The sequence below is a fragment of the Mobula hypostoma genome, unplaced genomic scaffold (assembly GCF_963921235.1).
Source record: "Mobula hypostoma unplaced genomic scaffold, sMobHyp1.1 scaffold_62, whole genome shotgun sequence".
NCBI lineage: Eukaryota > Metazoa > Chordata > Chondrichthyes > Myliobatiformes > Myliobatidae > Mobula > Mobula hypostoma.
In genome coordinates, this window is record NW_026948193.1 from 576,773 (window position 1) to 603,282 (window position 26,510).

General features: G+C 44.6%; 2 protein-coding genes and 1 long non-coding RNA gene across 5 annotated transcripts in view; 1 reads left to right on the plus strand and 2 right to left on the minus strand.

The window, feature by feature from the left end:
- LOC134341756 (zinc finger protein 585A-like) overlaps nt 1-26,510 on the plus strand; it is an 80,028-nt gene that overhangs the window by 31,735 nt on the left and 21,783 nt on the right. The window lies entirely within an intron of this gene.
- LOC134341760 (uncharacterized) overlaps nt 1-26,510 on the minus strand; it is a 41,223-nt gene that overhangs the window by 6,756 nt on the left and 7,957 nt on the right. Inside the window, exons 3-5 of one of the 3 annotated variants that reach the window (XR_010016851.1) lie at nt 23,767-23,934; nt 11,598-11,849; nt 2,216-4,211 (exon numbers count right to left, since the gene is read on the minus strand). This is a non-coding gene — a long non-coding RNA (uncharacterized LOC134341760). Of the gene's footprint in view, nt 1-2,215; nt 4,212-11,597; nt 11,850-23,766; nt 23,935-26,510 lie in introns of those variants that run through there. The other 2 variants (XR_010016853.1, XR_010016852.1) reach the window with 2 other exon arrangements.
- Nucleotides 9,314-11,555, minus strand: LOC134341758 (zinc finger protein 420-like). The gene has a single exon (XM_063039673.1). The coding sequence runs from the start codon at nt 11,433-11,435 to the stop codon at nt 9,810-9,812; it is 1,626 nt and encodes a 541-aa protein (XP_062895743.1). The 5' UTR covers nt 11,436-11,555; the 3' UTR covers nt 9,314-9,809.

The window sequence follows — 26,510 nt, forward strand, 5'->3', positions numbered from 1 at the left end:
CCTTTTCTGAGATATGGGTCCCAAATACTCTTAAGTAGAGTTTAGAAAGCACCAGCATTATCTCCTTGCTTATATATGCGACTTCACTTTAAATAAATGCCAGCGTTGCATTTGCCTCCTTTACCACAGACTCAACCTGTAAATTAACCTGCTGGGAGTCTTGCCCGAGGGCTCATATTTCATATTTCCGAGGACTCGGAATTTACTATAAGCCTACTGACTCTCACAGCTATCTGGACTATTCCTCTTCTCACCCTGTCTCTTGCAAAAATGCCATCCCCTTCTCGCAATTCCTCCATCTCCACCGCACCTGCTCTCAGGATGAGGCTTTTCATTCTAGGACGAGGGAGATGTCTTCCTTTTTTAAAGAAAGGGGTTTCCCTTTCTCCACCATCAACTCTGCTCTCAAACGCAGCTCCCCATTTCATGCACATCTGCTCTCACTCCATCCTCCCGCCACCCCACTAGGAATAGGGTTCCCCTGGTCCTCACCTACCACCCCACCAGCCTCTGGGTCCAACATATTATTTTCCGTAACTTTCACCACCTCCAATGGGATCCCACCACTATGCACGTCTTTCCCTCCCCCCTCTCTCTGCTTTCCGCAGGGATCGCTCCCTACGCGACTCCCATTCATTCATCCCTCCCCACCGATATCCCTCCTGGCACTTATCCTTGTAAGCGGAACAAGTGCTACACATGCCTTTACAGTTCCTCCCTCACCACCATTCAGGGCCCCAAACAGTCCTTCCAGGTGAGGCGACACTTCACCTGTGAGTTGGCTGGGGTGATATACTGCATCCGGTGCTCCCAATGCGGCCTTCTATATATTGGCGCGAGACCCGATGCAGACTGGGAGACCGCTTTGCTGAACACCTACGCTCTGTCCGCCAGAGAAAGCAGGATCTCCCAGTGGCCACACATTTTAATTCCACGTCCCATTCCCATTATGATATGTCTATTCACAGCCTCCTCTACTGTAAAGATGAAGCCACACTCAGGTTGGAGGAACAACACCTGATATTCCGTCTGGGTAGCCTCCAACCTGATGGCAAGAACATTGACTTCTCTAACTTCTGCTAATGCCCCACCTCCCCTTCGTACGCCATCCGTTATTTATTTATATACACACATTCTTTCTTTCTCGCTCTCCTTTTTCTCCCTCTGTCCCTCTGACTATACCCCTTGCCCATCCTCTGGGACCCCCCCCCCGCCTTGTCTTTCTCCCCGGACCTCCTGTCCCATGATCCTCTCATATCCCCTTTGCCAATCACCTGTCCAGCTCTTGGCTCCATCCCTCCCCCTCCTGTCTTCTCCTATCATTTTGGATCTCCCCCTCCCCCTCCCAAATTTCTTATTAACTCTTCCTTCAGTTAGTCCTGATGAAGGGTCTCGGCCTGAAACGTCGACTGTACCTCTTCCTAGACATGCTGCCTGGCCTGCTGCGTTCACCAGCAACTTTGATGTGTGTTGCTAGAAAATATGGGACTTGAGAGGGAAAATCTCAATAAACCAAAATGTTTTCTAAACTATAACCAAATCCTCAATGTATGTTTAACCACCACATTGTCAATTAATTTATTTAAAGGTAAAGGAAGCAAGGATCCAAGTAAAGAAATAATGGAAAATTTTATAAGAGTTGACTTCCAAAAAAACCCATATAGAGCAATTCTCATAGTTAATGTAATATATCCAGAACGTAATATTATGTATATTAACTGCCCAATAATATAACCTAAAATTGGGTAGGGTAAAGCTTCCATTCTGTTTGGTTTTCTGAAGGTGAGCTTTATTTATACAAGGTTTTTTTTTTATTCTTTCATATATAGGGAGAAGGAATTGAATCCAAAGAGTCAAAAAAAGATTTAGGAATAAAAACAGGCACAGCTTGAAAAAGGTATATAAATTTAGGTAAGATATTCATTTTAATAGAATTGATTCGGCCAATCAGTGATAAAGAGAGTGGCAACCAATTAGAGAGTGTTTTTAACGTAATTCAATGAACTTTAAAAATTTTCCTTAAATAAATCTTTATTAATTGTTACTCCTAAATATGTAAATTGTTCTCCTAAAATTTTAAAAGGAAGGTTAATATCTGTTGGTATTAAATTGTTTAAAGGAAAGAGTTCACTCTTCTGTAGATTTAATATATATCCTGAGAACTGACTAAAATTAGTAAACGGAACACAAATGGTAAGGAGGTTGTAACATTAGATAAAAAAGCAATAAGTCATCAGCACAGAGCGACACTTTATGAATAGTACCTCTCCTTAAAATACCAGTGATCTCTTTTGACTCTCGAAAAGCAATTGCTAAGGGTTCTAAAACCAAATCAAAAACCAGGGGGCTCAAGGGGCAAACTTGTCTAGTTCCACGTTGGAGTTTAAAGGGTTTAGAATTCTGAAAATTAGTAAGAACCCGAGCGGAGGGAGATAAAGTAATTTAATCTCATGAATAAAAGTAGGTCCAAAATAAATTTTTCTAAGGATGTAAATAGAAAGTTCCATTCAACTCTGTCAAAAGCCTTCTCCACATCCAAAGGTATCACACATTCTGGTATTTCCTTAGATGGAGCGTATATAACATTTAACAAACACCGTATATTAAAATGGGAATATCGATTTTTAATAAATCCTGTCTAATCATCCAAAACTACAGAAGATATAACATTTTCAAGTCTGCGAGCCAACACTTTAGATAAAATTTTAGTATCAAAATTGAGTTAAGAGATAGGTCTGTATGAAGAACATTCAGTCGGATTCTTATTCTTTTTGAGAATGAGCGAAATGGAAGCTTCGTAAAAAGACTGCTGTAGTCTTCCTTCCTTAAAGGAATCTGTAAGTGTAGAACTTAAGTGTGGTATAAGCAAGGAAGGAAAAGCCTTATTAAACTCTTCAGAGAATCCACCGGGTCCTGGGGATTTCCCAGAATACAATTCTCAAATAGCCTGAGCAATTTCATCCTGGGAAATAGGTTGATCCAATTGCCCACGATCATCTAACGAAAGATTAGGAATATTTAATTGATCTAAAAAATTATTCATTGCAATACTATCATTAACAGAGTCAGAACTATACAATTTAGAACAAAATTCCCTGGAAGTATCATTAATTTCAAGGTGGTCAGTTGTCATGTCTCCATTAATTTTATGTATTTCTTTAATTTCCTGATCGGCTGAAAATGGCTTCAATTGATTAGTCAGTAGCTTACCAGTTTTATCTCTGTGAATATAAAGTTGACTTCTATCTTTAAAAAGTTAGCTTTCAATTGGATATGTTAAAAGAAGATCATATTTAGTTTTAGTTTCAGTACGTCTCTTATATGTTTCAGGATCAGATACCGAAGCATATTTATGGTCCAGTTGCTTTAGCTGATTGGCTAATTCATTTCTTTCTTTGTTAGCTTTTATAATGATGTTTGCAGTATAAGAAATAATTTGACCCCAGATGTATGCTTTAAAAGTATCCCATATAATAAGGCGAGACATCTCTTCCAACATATTTTCTTCAAAAATAAAGAGTAATTTGATTCTCCATAATTTTTTTTAATCCTCATCGGATAACAGAGTTAAATTATATCACCAAAATCTACTCACAGGGATAGGACCAGGAAGATTTAAAGACAGAAATTACAGGAGAGTGGTCAGAGATAGCAATCTCTTTATATTCAATCGATCAAACTAATGGAATCATTTGACTATCAATAAAAAAAATAGTCAATCCTGGTATAAGAACAATAGACATGAGAGAAAAATGAATACTTCCTGTCCGTCAGATGCAGAAAACACCAAGCATCAACTATACCACATTTAGTTGGAAAAGATTGGATAAACAAAGCTGATTTATTAAGTGTGGAGGGTTTAACAGATGAGTGATCTAATACTGGATCTAACCAGCAGTTAAAATCTCCTCCCATCACAAGGGAGTAAGTACACAAATCTGGCAAAAATGAAAATAGACGTTCAAAAAATCCTGGATCATCTATGTTGGGAGCATATACATTAGCAAAATCAATCAACTTACTGTCTAAACTCCCTGATACAATAACAAATCGACCATTAAGGTCCGCAACAACTTTATGCTGAATGAAGGAAACTGCATTATGTACAAAAATCGAAACTCCAAGTGATTTTGCGTTGAACGAAGAGTAGAATTGAATATCCTTCCACCCAGTAAAAAAACGTAAGGTATCACAGCTGCGTATGTGCGTTTCTTGTAAAAAAAAAGAGGTGCTTTTAATTTTTTAATATAAGCAAACACTTTTGGTTCCTTCTGGTGGGGTGAATCAGCCCTTTCACATTCAAACTAAACAGGTTAATATTTTGAACCATTTTAAATACCAATCAACATGTAATTAAAAGATCTGGCCATAAATTATTAAAACTAGAAAGCAAACCGTAAAGTAAGGTATTCAAACAAACAATCATATATTCAACCCAACACAGCTCCCGGAGAGAAATAGGCCCTACTCCCTCCCTCACCCAAAGCGAGAAAGCTGACCAATAGACAGTCAGCGAGCTATGAACTAAGTACTGGTCCCAAAAAGTCCTGTTGACAGAGAATAAGAAACTCCAGTCCTGCGATGTCATTATGTCCCTACCAAGACACAACATAAAAAGCAAAATAACTCAGTATTCCAAAATATAACAAAAGACAAGATATGAACAGCCAAAATGTAACCTTATTTCAAATTCGTATTAACAGAAGAAAAATCTTGATCAATAAGAAATATAACAGTTTTAGACTTCATCCTTCAAAAACTCTTTTGCATCTTCAACTGAATTTATTCTTTTTCGCAATCCGTTCTTCAAAACAATACTCAGACGTGCAGGGAACTGAAGGGATGGTTTATATCCGTCATTATAAAATTCCGACATAATTTCTTTGTATTTCATGCGATCAGCCAAAACTTCAGGTGAATAGTCTTCCACAAATCTAACCTTGTAATTTTGGAAATTGATCATTCCTTGTCTCCGGGTATGGCGAATTAAAAGGTCCTTAATACGAAATTCATGAAAGGCTAGTCCGACCGATCTGGGTTTCGCCGCCAAGGACAATGGCTTCAAAGTCAGAGAGCGAGAAGCTCGATCGAGCTTCGGCTCCGAAGTGAATAAATCAGGGAAAAGCTGCTTCAGAAAGTTTGCAAAAAACTTCGTAGGGTCAGCGCCTTCAATTGATTCTTCAAGACCCAGGATTCGCAAGTTACTTCTCCTGTTTCTATTTTCGAGACTGATGATCCTTTTCAGCATTTTATCACTGGATAAAGATAACTCCTTGCAGAGTTTAATTGTATCTTCAACGTCCTCTTCAAGTGTCATCAGCTTCGCAGTATTCTCCTGAATTTGGTTCTCATGCTCAAATAAAGTTCGCTGAATTGTATCCAATTTGCTGTTAAGCCGTTGAAACTCCTCAGAGAATTCCTACTTTTGCCATTTAAGGAAGTCACTGATTGAATCCAAAGTGACTGGGGATTCATCTTCGGTTTCTCTTCCTTTTGCAAACGCTTTGGTTCTTTTCCCAGCCACAGTAAAGCAGTATTGAAGTATTATAATAAGGTTTCAAAAGAAAGACTGGTAGGAGACAATTAAGTAAACAGGGTAGGAGCAATCGATAAATGACCAACAGGGCTCTGACTGCTTCTTATATCTAACATGTGCTTCCTTCTTCCGCTTGACGAGTTGCCTCACGTGTTTCATCAGCCACGGTTCCCTTTTCCTACCATTTTCCCCTTACCTCAGTGGTACAAACCTATCCTGAACCCAGCACAAGTGGTCCCTAAACCTCCTCCACATTACTTCTGTGCTTTCACCTTTCAACATCTGTTTCCAATTTACTCTCGCTAGTTTCTGCCTCACCCCTTCATATTTAGCCCTTCCCCAGTTAAGCACTTTCCCATTTTGTCTGTTTTTATCCTTTTCAATAGCTATGCTGAAGCTAAGGGAGTTGTGATCATTCTCACCAAAATGCTGCCCCACAAAGAGGTCTGCCAGCTGACCAGGTCGTTACCTAGAACTAGATCCAGTATGGCCTGTCCTCTCGTTGGCCGGTCACATACTGTGTCAGGAATCCTTCTTGAACACACCTGACAAATTCAGCCCCATCTATCCCCCTTGCAGTCAGGAGGTGCCAGTCAATATGAGGGAAGTTGAAATCACTACAACCCTGTATTTGCTGCACCATTCTAAAATCTGCCTGCTTATCTGCTCCTTGGTGTCCCAAGAGCTATTTGGGGGCCTATAGACTACTCCCAGCACAGTGATTGATCCCTTCCTATTTCTGACTTCCAACCACACCGACTCAGCGGACACTCCCTCTGCAGCGTCCTCCCTTTCTATAGCCATGATACCACCCCTGACTAGTAATGCTACTCCCCCCCTTTCTACCTCCCATCCTACTCCTTTTAAACACCTAAACCCCGGTACCTGCATCAGCCAATCCTGCCCTTCCTCCAGCCAAGTTTCAGTAACGGCCACAACATCGTAGTTCCTCATACTGATCCATTCTCTAAGTTCATCCCCTTTATTCCTAATACTCCTAGCGTTGAAATAGACACATTTCAACCCCTCTAACTGGCTACATTTATGTTTTGTCCCCTGCCTGTCCTTCCTCACCAACTCAGAACACATAGCATCATGCCCTTGTCCTTCTACCCTAATCTCTGCACTCACATTCTGATTCCCACCACCCTGCCAAACGAGTTTAAACCCTCCCCAGCAGCTTTAACAAACCTGCCCACCAGGGTATTGGTCCCTTTCCAGTTCAGGTGCAGCCCGTCCTTGTTGTACAGGTCAGACCTTCCCCAGAAGAGATCCCAATGTTCCAGAAATCTGAACCCCTGCCCCCTGCACCAACTCTTCAGCCACACATTCAACTGCCATGACTTCCTGTTCCTACCCTCTCTGTCTCGTGGCACAGGCAGCAATCCCGAGATTACCACCCATGAGGTCCTGCTTTTTCACCTTTTTTCCCTAACTCCCCATATTCCTTCTTCAGGACCTGATCCCTACTCCTATCTATGTCATTGGTCCCTACGTGGACCACAACATCTGGCTGCTCACCCTCTCTCCTGAGAATACCGAGAACTCCATCCGAGATATCGTGGACCCTGGCACCAGGGAGGCAACAGACCATCCGGGATTCTCCATCTTTCCCACAGAACCACTTATCTGTCCCCTTAACTATCAAATCCCCTGTCACTACTGCTCTCCTCTTTTCCCTCCTTCCTTTCTGAGCTGAGGGTCCAGTCTCGGTGCCAGACACACAACCACTACAACTTGTCCCTGGCAGGTCGTCCCCACCAACAGTATCCAAAATGGTACCCTTATTGTTGATGGGAACGGCCACAGGGGTGCTCTGCTCTTTCTGTCTATTCCCCTTCCCTCTCCTGACAGTCACCCAGTTACCTGTCTCCTGACTGTCTCCCTGCAACTCCAGTCTATTACTGCCTCTGCCCCCCGAATGGTCCGAAGTTCATCCAGCTCCAGTTCCCTAACTCGGTTTGACAAGACCTGTAGCTGGATGCACCTCTTGCAGGTTTAACCATATAACCATATAACAATTACAGCACGGAAACAGGCACCATCTCGGCCCTTCTAGTCCGTGCCGAACTCTTACTCTCACTTAGTCCCATCAACCTGCACTCAGCCCACAACCCTCCATTCCTTTCCTGTCCATATATCTATCCAATTTAACTTCAAACGACAACATCGAACCTGCCTCAACCACTTCTGCTGGAAGCTCGTTCCACACAGATACCACTCTCTGAGTAAAGAAGTTCCCCTCATGTTACCCCTAAACTTTTGCCCTTTACTCTCATCTCATGTCTTCTTGTTTGAACCTCCCCCACTCTCAATGGAAAAAGCCTATCCAAGCTCTATCTATCCCCCTCATAATTTTAAATACCTCTATCAAGTCCCCCATCAACCTTCTACGCTCCAAAGAATAAAGACCTAACTTATGCAACCTTTCTCTGTAACTTAGGAGATGAAAACCAGGCAACATTTTAGTAAATCTCCTCTACTCTCTCAATTTTATTGACATCTTTCCTATAATTTGGTGACCAGAACTGTACACAATACTCCAAATTTGGCCTTACCAATGCCTCATACAGTTTCAACATTACATCCCAACTCCTGTACTCAATGCTCTTGATTTATAAAAGTCAGCATACCAAAAGCTTTCTTCACAACCCTATCCACATGAGACTCCATCTTCAGGGAACTATGCACCATTATTCCTAGATCCCTCTGTTCTATTGCATCCTTCAATGCCCTACCATTTACCATGTATGTCCTATTTTCATTAGTCCCACCAAAATGTAGCACCTCACATTTATCAGCATTAAACTCCATCTGCCATCTTTCAGCCCACTCTTCTAAGTGGTCTAAATCTCTCTGCAAGCTTTGAAAACCTTCTTCATGATCCACAACTCCACCTATTTCAGTACCACCTAATACTTACTAATCTAATTTACCACCCCATCATCCAGATCATTAATATATATGACAAACAACACTGGACCCAGTACAGATCCCTGAGGTTTAGTCATCAGAGACAATTGTGCTGTCCCTCACTTCCCACATCCTACAATCAGAGCACTGGACTGCCCTATCTCCTGCCTCCATTACCAACTCCTAAGTTAATCAAAATAATTAAAGGAACATACCCAGCCTTATCTTACTGGGAGCAAGCTCATCCTCTGCCTCTGCTCACCAAAACATCTCGAGCCAAAGCCTCAAAGCTCCACTCCTTCACTGGCCCACTCACTCACTGGCCGCTCCGCTTGAGCTACCCCTCTCTTTACTTGTTTGTTGATCTTTTCAATTTTCGATTGCCCAATCAAACTGCTTGGTCACCTGACCTCGATTGCCCAATCAGCTGCTTTCTGCTGGGTCTGAGATATTCAAATCTTGATTGACTTGATTGCACAATCCAATTGCCAAAACCTCTCGAGCCAAAGCCTCAAAGCCCCACTCCTTCACTGGCCGCTCTCCACTCCAGTCCACGTTAAACTCCAGTCCCAATAAAGGTGAATATACAACAGAAGAAACTGCTCCCATGCCCAGTGACCAGGGTGCAGAACTGGGTGTGGTGAGCAGCAGCAATAATTGCAGAGTTCAGCACCGACAGTCACTCTCGAAACAGCATTCGGCAATGGTGATGGACAAATATCCAGCATGCAGCTTATTGAAACATTCCAGCACTATGTCACAAGTGTAACATGCTGTGAGGTTTCACTGCTAATGTAATGGCCTCTCTGCAATGTATCACTGCTGAGGTAATGGTTTCTCTGTAGCAGTAATGTTTAGGTTATGACTAGAGATAACAGGGTTTTGGAGTGCAGGGCTATCCAATGAGAGAAATGTTGTTCTTTCTTGTGAGTCTGGAAGAGAGGTTTTCACTGTATTTTGCTGGGGAGATGAGAAGACATGAATGGACAGAGTGGGCTCTTTTTCTTCTTCATTATTTTTTTTACTTGCCCTATAGTCAAAGAAAGAACTACAAAGCCCAATCGTTTAATCGCATATTATGTACCGTTTGTTATTTTGGGGTACTGATTTGTAACAGGGGACACATCGTGCAGCATCCACCTAAATGACCTTTTTTAAGTTTGGCCAGGCTGGGGGGCTACCACCCCCGATATTAAGCTGCTCGCTGAAGCGAGAGTTACATACGGTTAGATGACTGAGCGAATTGCTTCACACACTCCCAGCAGGTGAACGGCCTCTCCCCAGTGTGAACTCAATGATGGACATTTGGTGGCGATGGCTGAGGGAATCTCTTCCCAAAGTCTGAGCAGGTGATCAGCCTCTACCCAGTGTGAACTTGCTGGTGTCTCTGTAGGCTGGATGACCGACTGAATCTCTTCCCACACACTGAGCAGGTGAACGACCTCTCCCCTGTGTGAACACGCTGGTGTCTCTGAAGATGAGACAACCGAGTGAATCCCTTCCCACACACTGAGCAGGTGAACGGCCTCTCTCCAGTGTGAACTCGCTGGTGGCCCAGTAGTTGAGAGGACGAAGTGAATCCCTTTCCACACTCTGAGCAGGTGAATGGCCTCTCTCCAGTGTGAACTCGCTGATGTATCTTCAGATGAGATAACTGAATGAATCCCTTCCCACAGACTGAGCAGGTGAATGGCCGCTCCCCACTGTGAACTCGCTGGTGTGTCATTAGGGGGGATGACTGAGTGAATCCCTTCCCACATTCTGAGCAGGTGAATGGCTTCTCCCCAGTGTGAACTCGCTGATGTATCTTCAGTTGCGATGAGCAAGTGAATCCCTCCCCACAGTCCGAGCAGGTGAATGGCCTCTCCCCAGTGTGAACTCGCTGATGTACCTTCAGGTGGGATGAGCAAGTGAATCCTTTCCCACAGTCCAAGCAGGTGAATGGCCTCTCCCCAGTGTGAACTGACTGATGTGTCAGTAGGAAGGATGACCGAGTGAATCGCCTCCCACAGTCTGAGCAGGTGAACGGCCTCCCTCCAGTGTGAACTCGCTGATGTATCTTCAGTTGGGATGATCGAGTAAATCCCTTCCCACAGTCAGAGCAGGTGAACAGCCTCTCCCCAGTGTGAACTCGCTGGTGTGCCTTCAGTTTGGATGATTGAGAGAATCCCTTCCCACAGTCCAAGCAGATGAACGGCCTCTCCCCAGTGTGAACTCGCCGATGTACCTTCAGTTGAGATGACCGAGTGAATCCCTTCCCACAGTTTGAGCAGATGAACGGCTTCTCCCCAGTGTGAACTCGCCGATGTACCTTCAGTTGGGATGAGGAAGTGAATCCCTTCCCACAGTTTGAGCAGGTGAACGGCCACTCTCCAGTGTGAACTAACTGATGTGACAGTAGGTTGGCTGACCGAGTGAATCCCTTCCCACACACTGAGCAAGTGAACGGCCTCTCTCCAATGTGAACTTGCCGATGTACCTTCAGTTCAGATGATTGACTGAATCCCTTCCCGCAGTTTGAGCAGGTGAACAGCCTCTCCGTAGTGTGAACTTGCTGATGTACCTTCAGACTGGATGATCGAGTGAATCCCTTCCCACAGTTCGTGCAGATGAACGGCCTCTCCCCAGTGTGAACTCGCTGATGTTCCTTCAGTTGGGATGAGGAAGTGAATCCCTTCCCACAGTTTGAGCAGGTGAATGGCCTCTCCCCAGTGTGAACTCGCCGATGTACCTTCAGGTGGGACGAGGAAATGAATCTCTTCCCACAGTCAGAGCAGGTGAACGGCCTCTCCCCAGTGTGAACTGACTGATGTGTCAGTAGGGTGGATGACCGAGTGAATCCCTTCCCACACACTGAGCAAGTGAACAGCCTCTCTCCAGTGTGAACTCGCTGATGTACCTTCAGTTGGGATGATCGAGTGAATTCCTTCCCGCAGTCTGAGCAGGTGAACGGCCGGTCTCCAGTGTGAACTCGCTGGTGAGCCATTAGGTCAGATGACCGAGTGAATCCTTCCACAAATTCAGCAGATGACCAGCCTCTGCCCAGTGTCAACTGACCGGTGTGTCCACAGGTGGGATGACCAACTGAATCCCTTCTCACACACAGAACAGGTGAATGGCCTTGTCCGGTGTGAACTTGCTGACTTACCTTCAGTTGAAATGACCGACTGAATCCATTCCCACTGTTTGCTCAGGTGAATCGGTTCCCTCCGCCCCCCACTGTGTAAAATGACCGGTGTGCCAGTCGGTCAGATGACCGAGTGAATCCCTCCTCACAGTCTGAGTAGGAAGGATGATCGAGTGAATCCCTTGCTCCTCTTCTTAATTATCTGGACAGAGACAGCAAAACTGGCGTGTTGTGTTCGAGATTCCCATAGACAAATTCCTTGTCATGTTTAACCTGTAAAAAGATTTACAAAATCCATCAATGGGTGTCGGACAATATCTCAGATGAGATCCCTTGAGTTGTCAACGTGTGATCTGGCATCACACTGTTCAACTTCACTGTTACCCAAGTTGGAGAGAGAAATCATCTTCTAACTGGGCACAGTGCTGTTACTTGGAATGACCATCAAATTTTTTGATGCTCTTCCTGTCTCTATAAGAATTGGACCTCTCTGCCATCTCCGATCTGTGACCCAGCTCAGTTTGACTCTCTCCGTTGTTATTATTCCCTGTTCCCACTGAGCTGCATGGGTTCTTGGCCCCACAGAAACGGAAACACTCTCACACAAATAGCCGGTAGTGCATTCCACGCACCTACCACTCTCTGTGTAAAAAAACTTACCCCTGACATCCCCTGGATATCTATTTCCAAGTACCTTAAAACTATCTCCCCTCATGTTAGCCACTTCAGCCCTGGGAAAAAACCTCTGGCTACCCACATGATCAATGCCCCTCATCATTTTAAACACCTAAAAATGGCTCTAAACATAAATAAGGAAATTATACATTGCTTTGAGGATTTGTTAGAAGTATACAAAATTATGAGGGTATAGATAGGGTAAATGAGAGCAGCTTTTTCCACTGAGGTTAGGTGGGATGACAACCAGATGTCATGGGTAAGTGGGGACGGTGAAAATTTAACGGGAACATTTGGAAAAGCTCTTTACTGAAATGGTCGTGAGAGTGTGGAATGAGATGTCAGCACAAGTGGTGAATATGCGCTCAGTTTCACCATTTAAAAGAAGTCTGGATGGGAGTCTGGATGGTAGGGGTATGGAGGGCGATGCTCCCAGCGCAGTGCATTAGACAGATTAAAGGTTTTTTCGGCATTGACTAGATGGGCCAAATAGTCTGTTTCCGTACTGAACTTCTCCATGTTTCTATGACAGAGAAGCTGGACAAACTTGTTTGGAAGGGAAAAGGTAGGAGTGACAACGGAGCAGCAATGGCTGGAGATTCTGGGAGCAATTCGGGAGCTGAGTGATCGATACATCCCAAAGAAGTGGAAGCATTGGAAAGGCAGAAGGACACAACTGTGGATGAAATGAGAAGACAAAGCCAATATAAAAGCCAAAGAGAGGGCAAACAAAAAAGCAAAAACGATTGGGAAGCTTTTAGAAACCACAGAAGACAACTAAAAAAAGTTGGATCAGCTCGGGGGTGGAATTATGATATTGTAGTCATTAATGAGTCTTGGTAGCACCCAACAGTCTGAGGCATTTGGAGGAACAAAATATCCGGGGCCTCAATATCTCTTGAAAACCAAGGTTCCCTGTGCCAGTTACATTTCAACTTTTATCTTGGCAGGCACGTACAATCTCTGCACCATCAAATTTTCACTTCTGAAGGCCTCCCACTTACCAAGTACCCCTTTGCCAGAAAACAGCCTGTCCCAAACCACACTTGTCAGATCCTTTCTGATACCATCAAAATAGACCTTTCTCCAATTTAGAATCTCAACCCGTGGTGCACACCTCTCGTTTTCCGTATTTACTTTGAATCTCATTGCATTATGATCACTAATTTCTGTTACCAGCCCTGGAACATTTCCTAACAGCTCATCGCACACTTCTACATCGGGAATTCTACGAACTGATTAAGGGCACATTTGACAAACTCTACCCGCTTCAGTCCTTTTACAGTATGGGAGTCCTGGTCAATATATGGAAAGTTAAAATCACACCTTTGTTTCTCGGCATGGTCTGCAATCTCTCTACAAATTTGTTCCTCTAAATCTCTCAGACTGTTTGGTGCAACCAAGTCCCAATAATGGCTACAATATCATGATTCCCTGTCCTGAGCTCATCTGGATTTCCTATGATGCCTCTTGCATTGTGATATACACAGCTCAGCACATTCATCGCACCATGCTCAACTATTTGATTGCTGACTCTATCTGAGGTCTGAACAACATCTGACTGGTGTCAAGAAAACAGACACTCCCTCATTGTCTCAAAAACAAAGGAGCTGATTGTGGATGACAGGAAGAATGGAGACAGGCTAACCCCTATTGACATCAATGGATCTGGGGTTGAGAGGGTGAACAGCTTTAAGTTCCTCGGCATAAACATCACCAAGGATCTCACATGGTCTGTGCACACTGGATGTGTTATGAAAAGAGGACAAAGACCTCAGATGGTTGAAGAAGTCTGGGATGGGGCCCCAAATCCTAAGAACTTTCTGCAGGGACACAATTGAGAGCATCCTGACTGGCTGCATCACTGCCTGGTATGGGAACTGTACTTCCCTTAATCACAGGAACCTGCAGAGAGTGGTGCAGACAGCCCAGCACATCTGTAGATGTGAACTTCCCACTATTCAGGACATTTACAGAGACAGGTGTGTGAAAAGGGCCCAAAGGATATTGGGGACCCGATTCACCACAACCACAAACTGTTCCTGCTGCTACCATCCAGGAAACAGTACCACAGCAAAAGGACCAACAGGCTCCGGGACATCATCTTCCACCAGGCCATCAGACTGATTAATTCATGCTGATACAATTGCATTTCTATGTTATATTGACTGTCCTATGTACAAACTATTTATTATAAATGACTATAAATTACACATTGCACATTTAGACAGAGACATAACGTAAAGATTTCTACTCCTCATGTATATGAAGGACGCATGTAATAAAGTCAATTCAATTCACCCTCTCCACTATCTGTTCTGTTATGCTGGCTCCCATTCCCCCTACAACTCGCACGAGCAAGTCTTACTACTAGGATATTTGTCCCCTCTTGTTCTGTTCCCGTAACTAAAGAATCCCCTATCACCCCTTTGGCTTTCCTCTGCCAGGTAATCCCCCCCAACAGTTTCTAAAGTGGTTCCACCTGTTGTTGTGTGGGATGGACACAAGATTACTCTGCGATGGCCATTTAACCTCATTCCCCTTCCTGACTCCCACCCAGTTTCCCGTGTCCCGCACCTTGGGTGTAACTCACCTCTCTTCATGTCATATCTATCACTCCCTTCAACTCCTGGATCATCCAGAATTCATCCATTTCAAGTTCCAAGTGCAGGGTTACAAGCTGCAGCTGGATGCACATCTTATAGGTGAGGGCATCAGGGACACTGGAGGTCTCCCCACCTTCCCACCAATGTCCCCTCAAATTTGTAATGACCGGTGTGCACATAAAGCTTGTATTGTGCATTTTTTTTACCCAGTGACATGTGCACAGTGATTTTTACATACAGAGGTATTCATTTTAACAGCTAGTAAATCACTGTCGATAAAAACTTCGATCTCCTCTGGGTTTGATTGAGTTCATCTGCACTCTCACACAGACTATGTAACAGGCCTGTAACGGGTAATGAACGATTTTCTCACCAGAGCTTGTGCACATTGCCCATATATGTTTTTCTTTTTTGAACCTATGTAACCTCCAGCTGAAAGAATAATTGGGAGTGAATTGGAATTTTTTAGCTGAAGTAAACTCTGTCTTCAGCGGTTGGCTAAGTCAGGCTCATTACTAGTTCTCTGTGGCTTGCAGAGAGAGACACTGAGAGCTGATAACATTATACATTGTAATCTCTTTTGAGTAAAGGGAGGAGGACTCGCCGATAAGGACAGGAATCAACATCTGTCTGTAATTAAGTCAGGGCTTTGCAAAGGGAATAACTGATAAGGGCTGGACAGTACATCCATCTGCAATTAAAACCTTGATTTTGCGAACTCTCTTACCTAAGTAATTAAGTTTTGCACCAACAGACTTGGTGGGTGTACCAGTTCAAATAACATCTTGCAATAGTAATGTATGGGGCTTACTATGTATAAAGACATGGCTGTAACCTGTCTAAGTCAGCCCAGTTGTCAGATGGTGGCAGTGCTTACGTGCCTTCCCTTTGACAACTGGGTCTCAAACCCCTGCAGGAGAATGCGCAATAAACTGTGGTGGCGATAAGAAGCTGGTCTCCCGAGTTTTATTCAGATTCAATGTTAACATTTGGCATCATGAACAGGATCCCAATATCGGGAGAGCCAAGCAGACAGACTGAGTAAGCAGCTGGACCACGCTGGGGACTGTGGAGACTGACCGGGCGCCAAATAGGTATTTTACCTTTTGTCTCTCTCTGTTAGTTCCTTTGGAGGTACGGTCCCTCGCTCAAGGCTGATCGCATACCTTGACAGGGTCAGGAAACAATCTGTCCGGAGACTCGTATAAGGTAGGTAAAATTTTACTAAGTGGGCAGGAGGCAGATGTACCATGTAAATTTATCAATTGAGCAGGAAGTGCCAGCCGGGTAAATTTATCTGATTATTAATTGAGCAGGAGGCTTTGTGCTGGGTAAATTACTTAGAGAACACGGGTCAATTGCAGTCGATTGATACGAGTGGGCCAGGAGCAGCCCTACACAATATGTGTGAGAGTTTTCCGGACAAGGAAAAAGACTTGTGAATGTTGACTGCAGCGCTGAATAAGAAATTGGGGAATAAAATGTGGCCACTGTGGAGTGCGGAACCTGGGATATTACCTCATGAGAACAAGCAGTAAATTTGATTTGGAAAAAGAACTGTGGAAAGAAGTGGAAATTGTTGAAAAGGGAATAGAAGGAAAAGGCAGATGTAAAGTGGAACAGTATATGATCAGCAAGTTGGAGGAATAATGCATGTGACAAAGGGAGAGAGGTATGTACTTCAGAAGGAACGCCAAAGGTTGGGAGATGCTAAAAGCGGAGCGTGAATGGGTGGATGGGCACCGAAAACGAGAGCAGGAAAAACAACGTAAGCAAACCGAGGCCTAGATAGGAGAAAAGGGCAGGAACGTCAGTCTGAAGTTCAAACTGATTGGGAAACAAGGAATCCCGAACCCATGTCTGGCATACCGACCCGGTTTGAGGACAGTGACCGTGATGAGGAGTGGGCACCCACCATAACCCCCACCCACCTTATCAGGGGCCAAGTGCACCCAATGCTCCTGAACCCCAATCCTCCCAGTACTCACATACGGTGGCCGCTCGGGTAAAACAGCAGTGGCAGGGAAGGGGAGGTTCTCTATACCCTGAGATCCAGAAAGGGAATACAGAGGATTATTCCGAGACAGGGAGGGAAGAATCCAATAAAACCCCAGAGTTAATGGCTCCACAAAGACAATTGCCGAACCGAATGCTGCCCAGTCCATGAGCAGCTGAGGAGGGACAGTCCTCAATGATTCCTGTGTATGCACCCTGGAAGCCTTAAGAAATGATAATGATCATGATTCAGCCCCAGATAGAAAAGAAAAACCTGCACAGTTTGCTCAGTATGTCCTCAGTACTATACAAATGTATAATGCGACACCGCAAGATTTATTCTGTCTCTGCTGCATGATTCTCTCAGCTGATGAGGGGCAGAAATGCAAAGCAGAATTGAGATACCAAACCTATCAGGAGTTACAGGTGGGAAACCACAATGAGAATGAACAGACAGACCAGATTATTCAAGCCTTGGAAGGGCCCTCCAGCAACCTGTAAACATCACTAAAGTACCTGAATGCAAACCGAAGCCTGGGGAATCAGGACCAGACTATTGGGAGCGATTTCTGGCCTGCTGCAGCACTTTCGCAGGACACCAAGCCTTCAATGATGGGAATCTGTCCCCCCAGTTTAATGCCTTTCTTCTCCTATGCTTACCAACTAAGTTAGCCAACATGATTAAGACAAATAATATGGATTGGCCTGACAATGACCAAAATCAAATGCGATGAGCTTTAATATATTATTGGGACCCGGCTTTCGAATCCTGATCAACCCCGAAAGGAAGTAATATTAAAGCTGAATATGTTCAGCAGGTAGAAGGATGCAAGCGGGCTATATCTGGGATCAGAAATGGGAACACAAACCTACCATGGGACAGGTGGGGACAACAACCTGTTTAGAAATTGACAAGCAAGGACGCTTCCTGCTGTGAGTACCACCCCTCAGGAAAAGCCCAATGAAATATTGCAAGTTGCTGCAATTCCAATTCCATTTACGGGGGCCACCACAATCACTCTTAATCAGGAAATAGTACTGGAAAAGGGATTCCAGCCATCAGACGCTACAGTCACTGTGTCTGGGTTCGAAGGCACGGAACATACGTATTCACGTACCCAGCTACTGCAGGTGGAATTCCAGGGCAACCAGTGTGAGGTTTCATTTACAGTCACCACCAGTCTGGGGTGTAATCCAGCAGGGAGAGACTTGCTCTGTCCGCTGGAAGTCGAGATTCTATAGACGGACAAGGGTGTCACCCTGAGACCAGCAAACAACCGACAGCTTCCCCAGTTTCTGACTCCCCGGTGTGGTGGGCACTTAATCTGGACTCCACTGCATTTGAAACCCTTCTGCCAGCGGCCAACCCTCATGTGACTCTGTGCTATGACCCTACTGAGGAAAGCCAATATTATACACCCCTCGAGGGACAGAAGTTCCTAGTCACGGTGATTGGAGAGGTTAAAGGAAGAGAGGGCAGTGCATTACTGGCTGAAGTTCCGGATTTCCTTTGGCGACAGACAGGACTGGTGGTTCCCCATACCACTGTAGGTGTTTGCCCTGGGTTCAAGCCAAAGAACCTAGGGTTCCTTGCCTACACCCTGATGAAACAAGCATCCAACACTGAGGGAGACTGGCAAGACTTGCCTGCGGGCCAACTCCGATTCTGGAAGGAGTCTGAGGTGAAGACGGGACATCTGGTAAGACACTCTTTTAATATTAACCGAACCCAAGACGTTGTATCCCATCTCTGCGCAATTTCAGGCCATGAAGTCGGCCGCATCAACTGCCCCCCGCTGTCCGGATCACCGTGAAAGAAGGACAGACTGTGCTATCCATTCCACAATACCCCCTCAAGGCTGAGGCAACGTTTTATGTGGATGGAAGCTCTTTTGTGGATCCAGCAGAGAAACAATGTTCTGGCTATGCGATAGTGACAGACAGTGAAGTAATTGAGCAGTCCTCTTTTGAAACAGTTGTCTCCGCCCAGAAGGCTGAGCTGTTTCACTCGTGCCTGTATCCTAGCAACAGACTAAAGTGCGAACGTTTACACAGACTGCTGTTACACATTTGGAGTTGTACATGACTATGGGGCTCTCTGGGAACGTGGGGATTTCTGACTTCCTCTGGCCACCCCATTAGTAATGCCACCTTTGTAAATGACTTACTCACTGCTCTACAGCTACCTCGAGTTTCAGCTATTATTAAATTTGCAGCCTGCACCCGCAAGTCCGACCGGGTCACTAAAGGCAATGCTTTAGTAGATTAGACAGCAAAAAGTGTGTCACAATCCTCAGGAGTTGTAGCCCCCTCGGGTTCAGTCAAGCAACCTTCTGTGACTGAAGCAGAACGGGTTTTCCAGACGTGGGAGGTACGTACTTTTCAGGGGGACGCCTCTGAGGAGGAGTGCAAACTGTGGTCCGAGATGGGGTGCCAGAAAGACCCCGATGTAGGATTTTGGATCACCCCAGTGGGACAGGTTCGTGTTCCTGCACAGTTTCTACCAATATTGGTCCATTATATACATAATTGAACACACCTGGGAAAGGAGGGAATGATTGGTAACCTGTACCCTGCACACCGGGTATGACTCCCTTGACAGGTGAACCTTTTTCGCGTCTACAAGTTGATTTTATTGAATTGCCTAGAGCACATTACTATAGATACTGCTTCGTTATTATAGATGTGTTTAGTAGATGGACTGAAGCTATTCCAACTACCAATAATACTGGTATGACTGTTGTGAAGGTATTATTACGGGAAATAATTCACAGGTACGGCCTGCCAAAGATGCTCTCTGACAATGGCCCATACTTTGTAGTGAAAGTAAACGAAGGGGTATGTAACAAACTAGCTATGAAGCGACAATTCCACTGTGTACACCACCCACGGGCCGCTGGCATAGTGGAGAGAGCCAATGGCACTCTGAAGAGTAAATTGGCCAAACTAACAGCAGAGTCTGGACTCACTTGGTTGAAGGTCCTACCGTTAGCCCTGTTCCACACGAGGGTTACCCCACAGGGGAAAACAGGGTCATCACCAGCTGAAATCATTTATGGACGGTCCATGAGGACAATCTGGGGATCAAGACCTTGTGTACCATTGCTCCCAGGAAGTCTACCAGCAAACTTGTATATGCATACCCTAGGGGAAGAGATGAGGAAATATATATGCCAACTAACCAAAATCCTACAAGCATTACGAGGGGAGCTTGATCAGTTTGTGGCCTCAGGTAGATGGAGTCAATTTTAGAAAACCTAGTACATTTATTTTTCGCAAACAACAGGAATTCTGCAGATGCTGGAAATTCAAGCAACACACATAAAAGTTGCTGGTGAACGCAGCAGGCCAGGCAGCATCTCTAGGAAGAGGTACAGTCGACGTTTCAGGCCGAGACCCTTCGTCAGGACTAACTGAAAGAAGAGTGAGTAAGGGATTTGAAAGTTGGAGCGGGAGGGGGAGATCCAAAATGATAGGAGAAGACAGGAGGGGGAGGGATGGAGCCAAGAGCTGGACAGGTGATAGGCAAAAGGGATACAAGAGGATCATGGGACAGGAGGTCCGGGAAGAAAGACAAGGGGTGGGGGGGACCCAGAGGATGGGCAAGGGGTATATTCAGAGGGACAGAGGGAGAAAAAGGAGAGTAAGAGAAAGAATGTGTGTATAAAAATAAGTAACAGATGGGGTACGAGGGGGAGGTGGGGCATGAGCAGAAGTTTGAGAAGGCAATGTTCATGCCATCAGGTTGGAAGCTACCCAGACGGAATATAAGGTGTTGTTCCTCCAACCTGAGTGTGGCATTTATTTTTCATACATTTACACACAGTCCAATGGTCGTGGAGCATACGGATTCCTTCTTTGTAGAAATTGGCATCTTCGACATCCAGAAGTGGTCCACAGCCTCGGGTGACTGAGCTTGTGGCCAAAGGTAGAAGGAAATGAGTTACTAACTTCAAACTTCCTGCATTTTCACTCAGAGTTGAACTGCTCGTGCATGTACCAAGAGCTGTATAATTCATCTCCTTCTACCTTCGGCCATGAAATGATCAATCACCCCTGCTGTGGACCACTTCTACAAAGAAGGGATCTGTATGCTCCACGACTGCTGGACTAAGTGCGTTCATGTAGGAGGGGACTATGTTTAAAATTAATGTGCTAGGTTTTCCAAAATTGACTCCTTCTACCATAGGCCACAAACGTATCAATCACCCCTCATACATTCACAGGTACGACAGCCTTACAAGGAAGAGAACTACCCCACAGACAGGAGTGACTATCCCACCACAGAACCTGGGGATTTTGTCCTGATCAAGAACTGAGATTGAGTGAATCTCGGACCTCGGTGGAGAGGACCATATCAGGTGTTACTGACCACTCCCACGGCTGTGAAACTGAAGGGGCAATCTCGGTGGATACATTGAACAGACTGCCAATGTGTTACTGAAGGAACTGAGTAGAAGGACTCTCTCGGACTAGAGGAAGATGTATTGGTTTCTAGTGATGTTCTTGTTTATGTCTTTGAGAGGGCTCACTCCAGCATCTGGGGTTCCCCATGCTAACACCTTTCTGTCTCTCTGTTACACCTAGGCCAAACAGGTAGAACTAGGGGCCTGCTGGGTTTGTGCCGAAATTCTGCAGCATGGTAAAACTATGATTCCAATGTCAGTAATCCAGCACAACCAGAGTGAGGAACTCTCAGCCTGGGCTTTCTCAAATAACAGCCAGGGAAGTGAGCTGAGGAACTGTGGTCCAGTCAGAGATGACTATGGCTGTCAGTGTTTTGAGAGATGGTATCTCAGGCTCCCATCAAACAGAACTTCCTATACTGGGAAACATGCATCCTGGCCATACTTGCAGGTACCCAGCAGCGGAGAGGAATAACTGAGACTGAGCGATTTTGGATGATCACTTTTCTCTCCTATGGAGTAGCCAGGAATTCACGAGAGATAATCAATCTGGCTACAGCACTTGAGGGGCTGGCCCCAATACTGCAGGGGCCCTGACAGAAACACAGGCCCAAGTAACAGAAATATCCACTGAAATGATTGCAATCCGGCAAACAGTCCTACAGAATCCTATGGCGTTTGATTTTATCCTGGCTGAGAAAGGGGGAACCTGTGCCATTATTGACACAGAATGCTGCACCTATATCCCTAATGAGTCTACTAACATTACATCCCTCTCCGACCACACTGCCAAGGAGACTGACAGCATCAAGAAAGTACGACAGGACTTACACAGGTTCACCAAAGGGTCGAAATGATGGTCTTTGAAGGCCTGTTCTGTAATTTGTGGGGTATGATATTGCATTATGGCCTAATAGTTGTAGATATCTTTGTTATAATTACTGTTGTACACTGTTTTTACCCACTGATAAGTCAATGCTCTACTCAGTTGCTTTCTCTGTAAAAAACTACTACTTTGTTGATCATGTAATGATCAAAAGGAGGGAATGATAAAGTATGTAAAAGGGTTAACACTTTGTTAAACAATAGTAGCCTATTTTTCAGAAAGCAACTGCTGATGATCAACAGACGTTCTATTTTAACTTCATCAGTCCACAGGACTGGTTTCCAAAATGCATCAGGCTTCTTTAAATGTTCCTTTGCAAACTTCTGAGGCTGAATTTTGTGGTGAGGACACAGGGACAGTTTTCTTCTGATGACTCTTCCATGAAGGTCATATTTGTGCAGGTGTCACTGCACAGTAGAACAGTGCACCACCACTCCAGAGTCTGCTAAATCTTCCTGAAGGACTTTTGCAGTCAAACGGGGGTTTTGATTTGCCTTTCCAGGAATCCTACGGGCAGTTCTCTCCGAAAGTTTTCTTGGTCTTCCAGACCTCAACTTGACCTCCACCATTCTTGTTAACTGCCATTTCTTAATTACATTACAAACTGAGGAAACGGCTTTGCTATCTTCCTTTTGCCTTCTCCTGCTTTGTGGGCACCATTTGTTTTAAATTTCAGAGTGCTAGGCATCTGCTTAGAGGAGCCCATGGCTGCTGATTGCTGGGACAAGGTTTGAGGAGTCGGGGTATTTATAAAGCTTTGAAATTTGCATCACCTGGCCTTTCCTAATGATGACTGTAAACAAGCCATAGCCCTAACAAGCTAATTAAGCTCCGGGAACTTGGTAAAAGTTATCTGAGAGCTCAAATCTCTTGGGGTGCCCAAACTTCTGCATGGTGCTCCTTTCCTTTTTTTTCACTCTAAAATTGTACAAAACAAAAATAATACACTAATCTTGCTTAAAATTTTGAAAAGAATGTTTCATCTTTAACTTTATGACTTTTGGAGATCGGTTCATATTCTACTCACTGCACTATTCACAGTAACAGAAATTTTCACCGGGGTGCCTAAACTTTTGCGTGCCACTGTAGCCAGCTGGGGTTTCAGGATGCTTAGCTCCTTGTGCACTCATGCGTAGAGATAGGACAGCTTCAGTCTGTTCTGTGTGTGTAGGCCATTATGATTATTTTGTAATTTGTCTTTAGGGGCTGTCATGTAGTAAATAACTTTGGCTCCAGTCTGTCTTGTGTGGGGGGTATCTGGACGGATATATCTGTGGTGTAAGGGGAATTGTTAGTCAGTTAGTGGATTGGGCGGGACAAGTCATGGACTCTTCCTCTTTGAGTGACTAACTGAGTAAGTCCCAGGTGCTTGGAATAAATAGTTTGCACTTATACGGTCTCTGGGTGACTTTATCCGGATTCAACTTCCACAGAATGGGAGTGGTTTTAAAGGGCTGGGCTGCTGGAAGCACATCACCAGACCTAGAGTGATTGCAACTGGGTCTGACAGAGGCATAACTGGTTCTTCTGGCAACATTCAGTCTCACTCCAACTATTTCCTACCATCCTTTGTACAAGTATGCAATGTCTAAAGGACCAGTGTTTGAGTAAAGGAGACTCACCAAACTTTCTCCTGACTGAGACACTGTTTTCTCCAAGTCAGATGGGTTCTCTCCAGTTGAAGCTCTCAATCCTCGGGCTGGTTTACTTGTTGCTGTTCCCTCGTCTTCAGTCGTGGTTTGCTTCCAGTTGGGGTTTTTCTTCCAATAAATCTCTCAGCGCAGGTCTAACTTTAACGTGAAAGAGAATGAAGCACATTAACAATAAAAAGGAGAAACAAACATTTCTGCTTAACGTTACTAAGAACAAAACTCACTGAAATTTAAACATTGAAGGAAAACATAATGATCTCAGTGATCTTTAGTTGTCTCACATGTCACAAAACAACGTGGGATAAGAAGGAGCCATCATTCAGTCATGGTAAGACATAAGACACAGGAACAGAATTAGGTGATTCGATCCATCTGGTCTGCCTCACCACTCAACCATGGCAGATTTTTATTCCAACACCATATTCCTGCCTTCCTCCTGTAACCCCGAAGTTACTTAGCAATCATGAATATATTAATCTCTGTCAAAAATACACCCAAATGGCAGCCTCAACCAAAATCTGTGACAACAAATTCCACAGATCGGACATCTTTCGGTCAAAAATTTGTTTCATGTCAGTTTTAAAGGGAACCATCTTTATTCTGAGATTGTGCTGTCAGATCACAGACTCTCCATCTAATGGAAACATCCTCTCCATGTCCACTGTATCCAGGCTTTTCAGCATTCAGTAGGTTTACTTAACCATACATCCCTCCACCACCCCAAACGTTCCTCTGAACTCCATCGAGCACAGGCCCAGAACCATGAAATGTTCCTCATACATAAAGCCGATCATTCCTGAGATTATTCTTGTGTACATTGTTTGCAACAACTGTACAAACACATTTCCAGGAATAATAGACAAATTGATACCAGTATAATTTACGGGGAAATGTGCTTTCTTTACTGTTCTACTGTTACATACCTTGTGGGTATCTTGTGACTGTCTTATGACCATGATGTAATGGAGTATCTTGTGAGCATGATGTAATCATGTTGTGATGGTGGGGTCAAGTAATTTTCCCGCCAGTGTGAGGTCATCTGATGACCTGTTCCAACAGGTATACATGGGGAAACCCCTGTTGTTACGGAGTTAGTTCGTCAGTTTTGGTTCGTCTGTTACTCCATCAGTTAGTTTTGCTGCGTAATCGTCTCATGACATAGTTTCGTTTCAAAGCAAAGTTTTACTTTCTATTTTAAGGCAAAACCGTTGTGCTGGCAGTTTCGCCAATCGCTACCTGGTTTTGTCTGTTTACCTTTGCAGTCTAGTGTCGGAGAGTGAAGACCTTTACCAAACTACAGGAACCCGAAGGATTGAGTAAAGTTGGTGTCGTTTGGTGGATTCATAAAAGATCGACCTTACACAGGAGATTAGTGTCCCACACAGCAGATTAGTGTGCAAACTTAAAGCACACGGTATTGGAGGTAAGGTATTGATGTGGATGGAGAATTGGTTAGCAGACAGGAAGCAAAGAGTGGGAATAAACGGGACCTTTTCAGAATGGCAGGCGGTGACTAGTGGGGTACCGCAAGGCTCAGTGCTGGGACCCCAGTTGTTCACAATATATATTAATGACTTGGATGAGGGAATTAAATGCAGAATCTCCAAGTTTGCAGATGACACGAAGCTGGGTGGCAGTGTTAGCAGTGAGGAGGATGCTAAGAGGATGCAGGGTGACTTGGATAGGTTGGGTGAGTGAGCAAATTCATGGCAGATGCAATTTAATGTGGATAAATGTGAAGTTATCCACTTTGGTGACAAAAATAGGAAAACAGATTATTATCTGAATGGTGGCCGATTAGGAAAAGGGGAGGTGCAACGAGACCTGGGTGTCATTATACACCAGTCATTGAAAGTGGGCATGCAGGTACAGCAGGCGGTGAAAAAGGCGAATGGTATGCTGGCATTTATAGCGAGAGGATTCGAGTACAGGAGCAGGGAGGTACTACTGCAGTTGTACAGGGCCTTGGTGAGACCACACCTGGAGTATTGTGTGCAGTTTTGGTCCCCTAATCTGAGGAAAGACATCCTTGCCATAGAGGGAGTACAAAGAAGGTTCGCCAGATTGATTCCTGGGATGGCAGGACTTTCATATGAAGAAAGACTGGATGAACTGGGCTTGTACTCGTTGGAATTTAGAAGATTGAGGGAGATCTGATTGAAACGTATAAAATCCTAAAGGGATTGGACAGGCTAGATGCAGGAAGATTATTCCCGATGTTGGGGAAGTCCAGAACAAGGGGTCACAGTTTGAGGATAAAAGGGAAGCCTTTTAGGACCGAGATTAGGAAAAACTTCTTCATACAGAGAGTGGTGAATCTGTGGAATTCTCTGCCACAGGAAACAGTTGAGGCCAGTTCATTGGCTATATTTAAGAGGGAGTTAGATATGGCCCTTGTGGCTATGGGGATCAGGGGGTATGGAGGGAAGGCTGGGGCGGGGTTCTGAGTTGGATGATCAGCCATGATCATAATAAATGGCGGTGCAGGCTCGAAGGGCCGAATGGCCTACTCCTGCACCTATTTTCTATGTTCCTATGTTATTGAATCTTCATTCAGAATTAGTGATCTGCATCTGAGATAACCCCTGCAAGCTTGGGAAAGGTTTGTGCAGTGTTCACCATCCAGAAAAAGGTCAGTTCCTTTAACGTGATTCCTTTGGACAGAATCAGCAGTAACGTCACATCTTCAAAGAAATCCGTTTCCAGAGAAGTCT

What these genes read in the sequence shown, in the direction of transcription:
- LOC134341758 (XM_063039673.1), bottom strand. Translation starts at nt 11,435, where the DNA reads ATGGCTCACCAGCGAGTTCACACTGGAGACCGGCCGTTCACCTGCTCA.